The 13,959-nt window shown below is 39.5% G+C and overlaps 2 protein-coding genes across 2 annotated transcripts in view; both read right to left on the bottom strand.

The window, feature by feature from the left end:
* The window catches only part of wdr18 (WD repeat domain 18), a 78,329-nt gene extending 70,994 nt beyond the window's left edge, over positions 1-7,335 (bottom strand). The window contains exon 1 of the mRNA XM_058401666.1: positions 7,092-7,335. Coding sequence (XP_058257649.1) covers positions 7,092-7,301 — 210 coding nt within the window. The 5' untranslated portion in view covers positions 7,302-7,335. The remainder of the gene's footprint in view (positions 1-7,091) is intronic.
* Positions 7,336-9,150: 1,815 nt separating this feature from the next.
* On the bottom strand, positions 9,151-13,959 carry si:ch211-1a19.3 (uncharacterized). Its single transcript, XM_058401067.1, has 5 exons — positions 13,368-13,959; positions 12,552-12,648; positions 11,344-11,497; positions 11,112-11,224; positions 9,151-11,015 (listed from the first exon to the last, which is right to left on the bottom strand). Coding segments are annotated over exons 1-5 (690 nt in total). The 5' UTR covers positions 13,692-13,959; the 3' UTR covers positions 9,151-11,013.

Below are 13,959 nucleotides of genomic sequence, written 5' to 3'. Positions count from 1 at the left end.
AAGCAGCAAGTGGACATTCTGTCCTCAAAGTTGATGTGTTAGAAGCAGGAAAAATGGGCAAGCATAAGGATGTGATGGCTAGATGACTGGATCAGCATCTCCAAAATTGTACCTCTTGTGGGGTGTTCCCAGTCTGCAGTGGTCAGTATCTATCAAAAGTGGTCCAAAGAAGGGTCATGGGCAGACAAGGCTCATTGAAGCACGTGGGGAGTGAAGGCTGGCCCGTGTGATCCGATTCAACAGACGAGCTACTGTTGCTCAAATTGCTGAAGAAGTTAATGCTGGTTCTGATAGAAAGGTGTCAGAATACACAGTGCATGATGGGGGCAGGGGGCAACACAATATCAGGCAGGTGGTCATAATGTTATGCCTGATCAGTGTGTCATATATAAGTTACTACAGTTGTGTTGTCTTGTCTGTGATGATGCTGAAATGTGGATGTAGTAGCTTATTTGTAAAGGTGTTGGACTACTGAAGGTTATGAGTTCAAATCTCAGGTCCACTAAGCTGTCACTGCGGGACCCTGAGCAAGGCCTCAATTGCTCAGTTGTATAACTGAGATAAATGTAAGTCGATCTGGATATGGGCATCTGCCAAATGCCAGAAATGTAAATGAAATGAGTGCAAATGCATTTGAAACCGGAATAATGGTCACACTCTAATTCAGACCACAACAAATGTGTGCAGTGTGAAAACCACCTCTGTGTGTGAGTTAGGTGGCAAGCATGCATATGTATATATTTAATCTCCTTCAGTAACTGATTATCTGGTTCAGGGTTGCAGTGAAACCAGGAACAGGAATAGACACGAGCTCTGAACACAGCTTGGATGAGACGTCGGGATACTGCAATGCTAAATGTACACATTCACACACTCCTTCATACCTAGAGGGATTTTAGCACCATCATCAATACATGCATGTTTTTGGAAGGAACAGAGAGAACATGGAGCTCTTAGGAGATCAGATGGAATGCATCAAGTTATTCTTGTTAGCATCCTCAATCGACTCAGATCTACCAGTGGACCTTTACTAATTTACATGAACCCAACTCTCTCTCTCTCACACACACACACACACACACACAAAGCCAGGACAACAGTAGTCACCAATCTGTCACCAAGCCACGGCAAGCTGAAGACAAACAGCAATTAAAAAAACATACAATAATGGAAGACAGCTGAAAGATATCCAGTGTAAGGTCGGGAGCATTAAGCCATAATGCTAGACACATCATGGCTATCATGACACATGCTTTCAAGGATGTCTCTCACTGATGTCTTTCTTTGCACCACATCTATGTAGTACTTTCCATTTCCTACAGTGTAAATGATGGAACACAGCCTGCATCAGACATCTACAGTTCATGACGTGTTGGAAATGGATTATTAGTACACACTCAAAATGAGTGAAAGAAGGCAAGCAGCAACAAGGTCAGCTGTGTTTCCAAACAATTCATCTCATTTGAGTATTTACTGTCCGAATCAGCCAATCATGTCGCATCGGCATCATGTGGACACAAGGCAAGACCTTCAGTTAATGTTCACAAACAAAACAATGAGGACAAACATCACAACGCGAGGAGGCAGTAATAGATTTCCGTGACTTGGACCATGGCATGGTTGCTGGTGCCAGATGGAGCCTCTTAGCACATGTCAGAAACTGATCTCCTGGGATTTTGAGGCACAGTGGTCTTTAGAGTTTACACAGCATGGTGCAGAAAAAAAATTACGTCCAGGGAGCTGCAGTTCTGTGGGAGGAAACAGTTTTTTGACTGAGAGGTCAGAGGATTTCATCAACATCTGTATGTGTGATAATACACCATGACGCAATACATAAGTCATGTAAATAAAAATCTCAATCTACATTGTCCTTAAACATCACATGATCAGAATCATACTTAATATCGTTCTCTTTCTCTCTCTGTCTATATCTGTCGAGCTATACACCCCACTCCTGAGCTCCCAGTGTTTGCCAGTTTCCAGTGTGACCACTGCCCTACCCCTGGTCAGAGTCTCATCGCTTGGTGGTGCCCACTGATGCTGTGGATCTGTGTGGACCAGGAGACAGCCATGGACAGAGCCACTTGGGGACTTTCACACCGTCACAGATCTGCCATTTCATCTGTCAGCTTGTGACAGCAAAGAATTAGTGTCTATAATGACCTTAGAAACTACAATGACCTAATAGTTCCTCATGGGCCATTGACTGCTGTTGTAGAAAGGACATTAATCAGTTACAGTTACATTATTTACTGTTTTAGTGTCACCCAAATGAGGATGGGTTCCTTCTGAGCCTGGTTCCTCTCAAGGTTTCTTCCTCATATCATCCCAGGGAGTTTTTCTTTGCCACCGTCACCACAGGCTTGCTCATTAGGGAGAAAATAATTCAATAATTTAATTTAATAATTTATTCTTATTTCTAGTTTTTTTATTTTCAGTTTTTCCCCTCCCCTTTCTCCGTTTCTCTTCTTTTGTAAAGCTGCTTTGAGACAATGTTCATTGTAAAAGGCGCTATACAAAATAAATTGAATTGAACTGAATCAACGCTTCCAGCATAGTGAATAATCCATGCCATGAAGAACGGAGGATGTTCTGAGAGCAAAAGGGACCAAGAACTGCAGCATTCCTAATAAAATGACCAGTAAGCGCATAACACATATCTGTGTGAATCACGCTGCTGTTAAGAATAAATGTATTGTCCAGATAGTTTGGAAGCTTCCTGTTAATGAATGCTTACACTGAGATGTAAGTTGCTGCCATACAGATGCTAATGAAAGTGTTTTTGAACATCAGTCTCATTCCTTGATCTACCAAACCGGAGACATGGCATAAAGACAAAGCCACGATGCATCAGAAAGCACGACTGGGAGAGGACGGAATTTCAAAGCTGCTGTATGGACATGACAAAATCTTGACTCACTGACGGCCATTACATCAGATTAATGGAAATTTGACTTCATCAAAGTGAAATACACTATGTTGCCAAAAGTTTTGGGACACCTCTCCAAACCATTGAATTCAGGTGTGCTTTTTCAGAGGTCGGGCTTGGCCGCTTAGTTCCAGTAAAAGGAACTCTTAATGCTTCAGCATACCAAGACATTTTGGACAATTTCATGCTCCCAACTTTGTGGGAACAGTTTGGGGATGGCCCCTTACTGTTCCAACTCCAGTGCACTAAACAAGGTCCATAAAGACATGGATGAGTCCTGACCTCAACCCAATAGAACAAAAGAATTTGAGAAGATATAAAAGTGGGACGTCTGCCTTTACATGCACTCAAATGTAATATAGAGTTGGCCCACCCTATGCAGCTACAACAGCTTCAGCACTTCTGGGAAGGTTTTCCACAAGATTTCGGAGTGTGTTCATGGGAATATTTCCACTACAAGTGCATTTGTCAGGTCAGGCACTGTGGTAGGACGAGAAGGCCTGGCTCACAGTCTCCACTATAATTCATCCCAAAGGTGTTCTGTTGAGTTGAGGTTAGGACTCTATGATGTTCCTCTACACCAAATGTCTCCATGTCTTTATGGACCTTGCTTTGTGCACTGGTGTGCAGTCATGTTGAAACAGGAAGGGGCCTTCCTAAAACTATTACCACAAAGTTGGGAGCATTAAATTGTCCAAAATTTCTTGGTATGCTGAAGCATTAAGAGTTCCTTTCGCTGGAACTAAGGAGCCAAAAACAACCCCTGAATTCAATGAGGTGTCCTACTTTGTACTCTGCACTACTCTGTACACACAATAACACTCTCACTGTACATCTTTTCTGTACATCTTTGTGTGCATACTGCACTGACACTTTCCTCCCTGTTCAATTGGACATTTATATTTGCCTTATATATACACATGTACAAATATATTTATATATTTATCTTACATATGCACGCTGTACATACTGTATTCATTTGCTACACCATTTCAAAGTTGACCTTTTTATCTACATATATGCATATACTGTACCTTCTATATATTAGAGTCTACACATATATTTATTTATATTGTTCTATTTTTCACATATACTATATATATATACTATATTGTACTGTATTATATTTTTGTTTTTATATTTGTTTTTTTTATATTTAGTTTATACAGCAGTTTTATATTTATATACATTATATATTATATTACTATTTTTATTATTTTTATTTTATTTTATTTTTCATTATTTATAATATTTACTGCTATATTGATATTGATACCACATATATATATTTATATTATATACATATATATTTATATATACATACACAGACATATTTTCATATGCATATCTGACACTTGACTTTCAAGTTATTTTCGTTTGTGATTTCCACCATTTAATTTTCCCTACTTTTCCCTATATATTCTTAACTATATCCCCTATTTTTCATGTCCACACTTTAAATTTTTCTTTTTTACTATTTCTTTTTTATGTAAGACAGTCGTAGAAAGCATTTCACTACATGTCGTGTATGATTTCGTATGTGACCAATAAAATTTGACCCAAAACTTTTGGCAATATAGTGTAGTCTCTCAGTACAAAGAACAGAACTTTACCAAACCTCTCTTATAAAATAAAGAACAGGCTGTTAACATGAACACAGTCCAACTGGTCATATATTATACACATTAATCAAATACAGAGGATATAAAAACATCTACACCCATGTCACAATAGCAGGATATTGTGATTTTTTGCGTAGTTCTGCATAGTGGATAGTGTTGGACACCTCAAAAGCTTGGGATTTTTGGAAAATGTAGATATTTTATTAAGCAAACAAAAAAGTCATGTAACTGTAGGTCATGCTTTACACACAGTGATCTCATCAAGCTATCATTTTTCCCTTTTTTAACACACATCTTGGCCCCAAATCAATGGGTGTTCCCAACAGATCCTCCCTAAGCTCGCTTTAATGGTGGTATGGTACCACCAGTCTATTTGTTAAAAAAATAAAAAGGTTCCTTTTCATTCAAATCTCAATTTACAGAGTCTCTGACTAAATCTAACACAGATACAGAACAATGTTTGGTTACACTTCAAATCCTATACTGATGCTTCCTACACTGCCATAGCTTATACGTTAGTCATGTATGAATAAACACACTTAATGACTTATTAAAATATTCCACAGTTCAGCTGAGGTTACTGTGGGTCTGTATGGGGTTCCTTTGGGTTCTCTAGAGAAAAAGATTCAGGAAGTAGTTCAGTGGTGTACAAACTTTTATCAAACGAGGGCAGATTAGACAGGTCAGGCATCAAAATATTCCTTCAAAGCTCCAGTATAATGAGTGGGATATCTGCAGCAGGGTATCACCTGATGACATGCAAGATGAAAATCTGTGCTTCTTCTCAGGATAAATGACAGTAATCACGTTCATTAAGGACTCTCTTAATGAATTATGGAAAGCTCTAATAATCTTCTGTGCTGTGTTTTCTGATAACAGTTGCTTATATCAGGAGAGCCTCCAGCTGCTTCAGTTTCTCTGTCCTCTCACCCTCTGAATAGTTTTTGAAATGCCCATGATTTGTGCCATAACATCTCAGAATATTAAATTCCTTAATTGCCACAACGGTCTCTTGACATACGAGGCACACGCATTTGCTAAATGAATTTGCAGACATAGTCAGAGAAATATAGGCTCTTGCCATTTCACTAAGCCTGCTGCCACTGTCAGGTGAAAGGAGAAATTACTGTTGGCTGGTGGCCCACCTGTCATATGGTCAGGGAGACAAGCTGTGGGGAAATTAACATCTGCTACGATTAGCCCTGAGGCTGGACTTTGGACACTACTGTGGTAGTTTGGTTGGACAGGACAAACTGAAGATAGGAAAAGTTGAATGAGTGACATCCTGAGACTGACTCCAAATCCACCAACACCCTGAGCAGAATAAAGCAGATCAACCTCTATTCAGTAAGAAAGAAAGAAAGAAAGAAAGAAAGAAAGAAAGAAAGAAAGAAAGAGGAAGGAAGGAAGGAAGGAAGGAAGGAAGGAAGGAAGGAAGGAAGGAGAAATGGAATGAAGGAAGGCAGAAAGGAACAAATGAAGGAACAAACACAGGAAGGAAGAAAGAAACAAACAAAGGAAAGAAGAAAAGAATGAACAGAGGAAGGAAGAAAGGAACGAATGAACAAAGGAAGGAAGGAAGGAAGGAAGGAAGGAAGGAAGGAAGGAAGGAAGGAACGGATAGATGAATGGATGGAAGGAAGGAAGAAAGGAAGGAATGAACGAATGACAGAAGGATGGAATGAGAATTAACGAACGAACAAAGGAAGGAAGGAAGGAAGGAAGGAAGGATGGATGGATAAATGAGTGGATGGAAGGAAGAAAGAATGGATGGGTGGACGGATGGACGGAAGGAAGGATGGATTGATAATTGAAAGAAGGAAAGATGAATGGATAGAAGGAAGAAGGAATGAATGAACGAATGACAGAAGGATGAAATGAGAATTAATGAAGGAACAAATGAAGAAAGGAATGAATGAATATCCAGATTAATCAGTCAATTAGTTCTATATATTACGAGCCTATGAATAACTACAATATCTGTGATTTTAGCAGATCGTTGCAGTGACTTCATTTTAACCTTCTGTGCTTCATTTTGCAGTATTAGCCCTGAACTCTGGGTCATGTACAGTGTCCAGCCATATGAGCAGAGTGAAGCGTGAAACAAGATACCCCAGGATTCCGTTTACCCCGAGTTTATACCATCACCCAGGGTACTCTAGCACTATATCACGTGTAAAAAGCCCTTCAGATTGACTGATGGGTTGAGGTGGGTGTGTAGCGTGAATAAAGGGAGATGTGACTTGACAGCTAGCTAACATTAGCAGTGTTTAATCATTTAATGGTAGATAAAACTTGTTATTAATTATAAAATCTCAGATGAACGTTGTCTACGTTGACATTTTTAATTACAGAATCTGGATTTTTGCACAGGAACACGCTCTACTCTCATAGCCACATAACTAATCCCAAACAGCCCTGTTTTGGATATATAGTGCACTATACAAGTACGTGGAAGCCGTTGTTTCACGGCTAATAAAGTGCACTTATAAAGGTAGAATGGAGGTGTTTGGGACGCGGCTGTAGCCGAGCTCACTTACCTTTCTTTGTATCTCCCACACGTTGATGAAGTTCTTCCCGAGTTGAGCTCCGAGGATGTATTCTCCGTTCAGAATCGTTAAGGACCGAGCAGATGAATTCCCCCCTCGGTAGGATAAGAGGTTTGTTCCCGTGTGAGGGTCGAAAATAGCGCAGTTCCACAGCTGCCCCGCCGAATCAGCAGTGACCACAACCTCCATGGGCGCCGACATCTTGGACGCACAAAGCGCGATTATTTTGGATCGAAGCGGGTCGTCGGGGAAAACGTCATTTCCGATATGGCTACGCGAAGGATGATGGGTAATGTGGTTTTTTACATTTAGTGCCTTATCGTTACACGTGCCATTAAGTAGCGGTGTGACATTGATATCAGTATCTTTTTAGAGCTCTAAATATATTTTTCCCCTTTTTTTATGTAACTCAACACAAACTCTAACAGCCATGGGAACGCTACGGTGTGTAAATTCTGGCCCTGACTCTTCCTCAGCCTCAGCTTCATCACTCGAGGTCTCAACTAATGATGTGTGCAACTTTAATCCTTCTTGCTACTTATTATTTTCTCTGATGAATTTTTTCTCTTGTTGGTTCTATTTCCCATAAAATAAACAAACTAGTAGCTTAAGTAAAAAGCTCCATGACCCTAACCAGGCAGTTTTGTAAGAATTAATCAATGAACACACTTGCTGTGTGGTTTATATGGGATTCCAGTCCCAAAAATACACATATTTGTATCTGTTTAGATTAAATTATTTATTTATTTGGAATTATTTATTTGTTTTCATACTGTAAATAATTCACACAGCGGTCTGGCTATAAATCCCAAATATATAATCCCAAAGATGGGCATGTTTTCAATTCAGTTAAATTTATTTGTATAGTATTTTCACAATGTATATACACTATATTGCCAAAGGTTTTGGGACGACGTCTGCCTTTACATACACATGAATTTAATGACATCCTATTCTTAATCCATAGGGTTTAATATGGAGTTGGTCCACCCTTTGCAGCTATCACAGCTTCAACTCTTCTGTGAAGGCTTTCTACAAGGTTTAGGAATGTGTTTATGGGAATTTTTGACCATTCTACTAGAAGCGCATTTGTGAGGTCAGGCACTGATGTTGGAAGAGAAGGTCTGGCTCACAGTCTCTGCTTTAATTCATCCCAAAAGTGTTCTATCAGGTTGAGGTCAGAAGTCTGTGCAGACCAGTCAAGTTCCTCCACTCACTCATCCATGTCTTTATGGACCTTGCTTTGTGCACTGGTGCGCAGTGATATTAGAACAGGAAGGGGTCATCCCCAAACTGTTCCCACCACATAGCTGGGAGCATGAAATTGTCCAAAATGTCTTGGTATGCTGAAGCATTAAGAGTTCCTTTCACTGTAACTAAGGGGCCAAGCCCAACCCCTGAAAAACAACACCTGAATTCAATGATTTGGAGAGGTGTCCCAAAACAGCCTTGGCTGCCCATGACCTTGACGCTGGTTTACCACTGTTCTTTCCTTGGACCACTTTTGATAGATACTGACCACTGCAGATCGGGAACACCCCACAAGAACTGCAGTTTTGGAGATGCTCTGATCCAGTCATCTAGACATCACAATTTGGCCCTTGACAAACTCTCTCAAATCCTTACGCTTGCCCATTTTTCCTGCTTCTAACACATCAACTTTGAGGAGAAAGAGTAGTACAGAATGCTTCCACTTTCCCCCACAGTACTTAGCATAATCCTCATGGGATGGAACATACATAAACTGTGGTTCTTCAAGTCTATTTCAATATCATGTACATCTGTAATAATTACATTCTTCCCCGTCTGGATTTCAAATTAATCCAGTCCAAATAGTGCTATAGATGACTATTTTCATCCTTAATATATCTGAAACATTCTCAAGCATAAAACCTGTGTACCTCTGAGTGATTTATTCAGCAGTGTCTAAAATGTATTACTCTACAAAACCACAAATCTCATCAGTTGTCTCATTAATGCCTTCCTACAGGCTACTACTAAACATGAATCGACTGCATATTGATGTGGTTGCAAGGACAAACTCGAAGACTTCTTTAATTTTTAATAGTTTATTTCAACAATAATTCCAATACACTCATTTTCAGTGATCACACCCATATTTTTTCCTCTTCCAGGCTCTGAAGCCAAACAACAGATACTAAGCCTTATCTTGCATCGGCTAGTTTGAGCTAGAGCCCAACTCACTTCTGGGAAGTGTCCCATTTTAACAGTACTTTGTTTGTTTTGTTCCAGGAATAAATTCCAATCTTTGGAAGGTGGAAAGAGAGTGGATGAACAAAATTCGAAGTAAAATAGCATGTATATAGACATCACTACATCAATACAGATACAAATGTGAATTCGATCTGTGGATCCCTAAGCCACATGCCCACCTAATGACAGTGTTGTTAGAATAAATCTCTTGTTTGCAGTTGAAACACATTCAGCATTTAGAGCTTTACTGAGAGCTCATGATGTGAGAATTAGTTCAATTTGATCAAAATATATTGGTTAGAAACAGTTCTTCCTCAGGCCTAGGTATCACACACAGACAGACAAGTGTTTTTTTTTTTGTTTTGTTTTGTTTTGTTTTGTTATATATTTTTCTTCATAGTGCTCACATTCCAGCTTTTCATATTAAATGATTCCAGCGTTTGTAAAGTTATGTGAGACTGAGTTGAATCCACTTTGGTCTATTGTGCATAATTTCTGTGTGATGTTAGCTTTAATGAGCTATGCACTACAGCATTTGTTTTCTGTGTTTTCTGTCAGAAATAGTTAGGTCTAGTTTCAGCTCCTGCAGGCGAGTCTGCAAGAAGACCAGTCTCTGAAAACTGTTTAAGTTGAGTTTAACTTTTTAGGTGGCACCAGATGAGTTATTAAAATGAGATTTGAAGGACAATCAAATGAGTTTAAATGAGTGAGATAATCAGTGAGATTAAATGACTATGAAGAGTCGTTGTGGTAGAAAGGATCATCTTTAGATCCTGGAGAAATTCTTAATGCAACAGTGACAAAGATGCGAGAGAGAGAGAGAGAGAGAGAGAGAATACAGGCTGTGTTACACATATAAGAGGTTAAAAAAACATCGCTGCTGTTAAATGTTGTTAACAGTGCAAACACAACAGGCTTTAAAACCTTTAAAATCAGCCCCCAGCAATCAATAGATGGTCAAGTATTGGAGCTGTAAAAACCACCAAAATGTGCATCTGTATTATCTCAAGGCCAGAGATAAAAATACATTAAAATTTTAAATACATTAGTAATGCAAGATTATTATTATTTTGTTTGTAAAGCCAGAAATGATCCAAATAATAGATAATGCAGATTAAGCTGATTTTTTTTTTTTTTTTGCTCTAATCAATAAGAGAAAAGCACAAACGTGTGTCAGGAGTTTAAACATACAGTGGTAGCTGAGACACATTTGTTTCTGTCATATAAACGTCATTATTTCTGTCATATACCATCATACGTTATATTTTTAGCAGGTTTTAACTTTTTAGCAGTACAAAAAATCTATTTCTCCCACCTTTCTGATAACGTTATTATAAATTAATAGCCCACTTCAGACTATATGTAATTTTAAGCTTAATAATAATAATAATAATAATAATAATAATAATGCTTTATGGCTTATTTGAATTCAGTACAGAAGGAAAAAAAATTTTTTTGTATCACAGGAACAAAAAAAAAAAACAACCTTTTAGTCCCCTCCAGGGTAAATAACTCTTGCAGGAATATCCTTATTTAGTGAACAGAATGTTCCTGTTTGTTTTACAGCAGTGCTTTTCCATACAAAAGTAACATGTGCTTCAAGTCCAGGTTAACTGCACACGTCATTCGGGTATCTTGAAACAGTGTTGTACTGAAATATGTATCCAATTATTTTATTCAAGCTCTCTGTGCAGCTTGGCTCTGTAATGAAAGCAAAAAGAAATACAAAAACAATCACTTCAGCGAAGAACAAAGCCATGTAACTTAGCCGTATCAGCCATGTTATTAGTAACTTACATGGTATTAAAAGAATGCTGATGGACAAAAGTCCGACCAGGAAAACACCACTTCTTGGTCCAGGGGGTCCATCGTTTTCAGATGTAGGCTGGGTCGTGCCTTTGCACTTTTCTCTATAATCAAATCATAAAATCTGCATGAAATCCTCATGCAGCATTGTGACATTGTGCTCTTTCCCATTTCACTTATAAAAAGCCGGCCTGAAAATGATCAAATCTGAACCGTGACTCACAGTTTCTTCTGTAAGAACTGCTTGCTGGACTGGCAGCCCTCGGTTTTCTTCTCAGCTGCTATTTGAAGATTCTGAGCAGCCTTCTGCATGCTTGTGCATGAATCCAGGTCGATGGAATTCTGGGTTAGATTATGCTGCAGTAGTTCAATCAGCTCTAAAAAATCAGAACGCAATCAGAAAGCATCTATATATATATGATACATGAACTCTGTTAGGTTAGGATGGATTTTCCTGACTCTGTAGATGGGCACACAAAATAAAGTAGAGGGAACAGCAGAAAAAAAAATGTAAATCTCTAAAACACAAACAGCAACGAAGCCAAATATCAAAATCTTTTGCATAAACATAAAACTAATTCCATTGTCTTATAAGGCTATGTCTTGCCAGAGAACAAGGTATCAGGGTGTTTCACAGGCCTCCATGAAGTCACTTGGCTATTTCGGGTAACACATGTGCAGAAGTGGAGGTCCTGTTCACATCAACATTGTTTTAGGCTTGGCACAGGCGTTGATGATTAAGTAAAGCACGGAATTGCATCCTGTTTTTTTTTTTTGCTAATCCGGTGATTTCATGTTCTCCATCTTTAGCAGAGATGGCAAGGATATGGCTTACTTTTGCCTCCTTACTTTTATGAGCTTATTTGCCACCTTCACCTCTCTCCCTTGTTCTCTTTTTATCGGGTACCTAACTCTCGTTTTCAGCAGCTAATCATTTCCTGTAGTTTGGTTACACAGGAAATACGTTTCTGAGAGAGAGAAAAAGATCAGATATGGCTGTACACACTGTAATATGACTTTATAGCACCATTTAGAAAGATTGTAAAGAGAGAAGCGACAAGGAATTGCCAAACAAATTTCCTAAACAGAATTCCTTATACAGTCTTAGTCACTCTGTATCCAAGAGCTCAGACGGACAGACAGACAGTGTTGGCCTTATCTGGGCAAAGTATGAACAGTTTGACCTATTACTAAAAAAAGATCTTTTTGTTGAAAAATCCCAACTCGACTCCCAAATCCAAACAGCCCAATATCACTGAATAATCCAACGTTTCATGCTTTACTGACAAATCAGGCCTATTTGTTTTTTTTTCCCTCGGTTTCTATGGCTACATGGCAAAAAAGCCTCTAAGTATATCGTCAGTAGGAGAGTGTTCCTTTCACGGCAGCCTGGAATGGGAGGGAGGAAAAAACTGACTAGGATTTTCCTACCTTGCTGCTCTGTGATATTTGCAGTTAGGTTGGCCTCAATGGCTTTGTGCAGCTCGATCTCACCCTTTAGCACAGTGATGTTTTCATTCAGCCTGTCCTGAAACACACACACACACACAGTGGAAGTTAATTAACAGAGTTCATGGGTTCATGGGTTAAGGGAGTGTCGGGAGCTTTGGCTATGGATAGTAGCGTTGCCATGTGAACGAGTGTTTCACATCACAGGAGGGTGTGAGCGTTTCGTACCTATGGGATCTCTGAGTATTAGACGTGACCTGAGACCTCTGATACGCAACTGTGAATGCCAGCACTGAGATTTTAACCCTTTAAAGTCGCAGCTTATGACTCTATGCAATGATGAAATGAACAGGAGAGTGAGGAGTGTCTGAATCTGCCAGCTTGCAGGAAATTCTCATCATCGTCACCAAAAGTTGTGATGAATTTAATTATATTCCTTAAGATTTAGTTACTTTGCAGTCAGTTTTAATTTTAAACTGTTTACTTTACGTACGTGTTTTCCCTCTATGTTTTCTTATTTTTCTTGTTTTTTTATTTGTCCACTAAGTGTTACAGTCCCTCTTCATCTCTTCTTGCACAAACTGTGATGAACATTTCACAACACAAGTTATTTCTCTTTTCACTTTCTCAGGAAGAGCACAGCTTGAACTCCCACCCTTCTGATCTCCCGCCGAAATATAGAAATCATTTCAACGACACAATCATTTAAAAAAACACCCCATGGACAAGGTTATCTGCTTGAATAGGCAGTAGTCAAGCCATAATATACAGATAAAATAAATAATCAGAAACACTTACGTTCTCTTGCAGACTCAAGTCCAGGGACTGATTGAGGAGTCTCAGTTCGTCTTTCAGCAGGTCTATGCGAGTCAGCAGCAGGCTCTGGTTGATGCGGCCCTGCCTCGCCATCTCTTCCAGTGCCTGCCGGTCCTTGAGCCATGCGTTGTTTTCTTCAGCATATTTGTCCCTGAGGGCCTTCAGGCTGTTATTACACTCCTTGGCCCCCTTCAAGTCCGGTGAGGTGGCCCACACCACAATGATGATGAGCGAAATGATCGACCAAAGTGCTAGAATACCGACGACAATGTTGCGCATCGTGTGTGAGGACTTGGATCCAGCCATCCTGATAGACAAGCTGGTCGAAAAAAGTACAGAGGATTTTTAAAAAGTCCGGTCACAGCTGAAAGTTTCAAAGAGGGTGTGTGTGTGTGTGTGTGTGTGTTGGAGGCTGACGCTGGCTGCTGTAGAAGGAGGCTTTTAAGGGCTGGACTTCCCGCTTAAACCTCTGCGTACTGCTGGGCAGGAACAAGAGGTGTGGCTATGCTCCTGGTGGTGGGATGCGTGCCTGGGAAAACCTGCTCATAGCATTCCTCCTTCTCCTGACATGAAG

The sequence above is a fragment of the Hemibagrus wyckioides genome, linkage group LG10 (genome assembly GCF_019097595.1).
Source record: "Hemibagrus wyckioides isolate EC202008001 linkage group LG10, SWU_Hwy_1.0, whole genome shotgun sequence".
Classification (NCBI taxonomy): domain Eukaryota; kingdom Metazoa; phylum Chordata; class Actinopteri; order Siluriformes; family Bagridae; genus Hemibagrus; species Hemibagrus wyckioides.
The sequence above is the reverse complement of the archived record's forward strand: the minus strand, read 5'-3'. Positions and strand labels throughout refer to the sequence as shown.

Excerpts from the sequence above, each read along its gene's own strand:
- si:ch211-1a19.3 (XM_058401067.1), bottom strand. The coding sequence starts at position 13,691 with ATGGCTGGATCCAAGTCCTCACACACGATGCGCAACATTGTCGTCGGT. Across the intron at positions 12,649-13,367 it reads ACTTGAGTCTGCAAGAGAAC|GACAGGCTGAATGAAAACAT; the intron begins GTAAGTGTTTCT and ends TGTGTGTTTCAG. Across the intron at positions 11,225-11,343 it reads CAGTTCTTACAGAAGAAACT|AGAAAAGTGCAAAGGCACGA; the intron begins GTGAGTCACGGT and ends ATTTGATTATAG.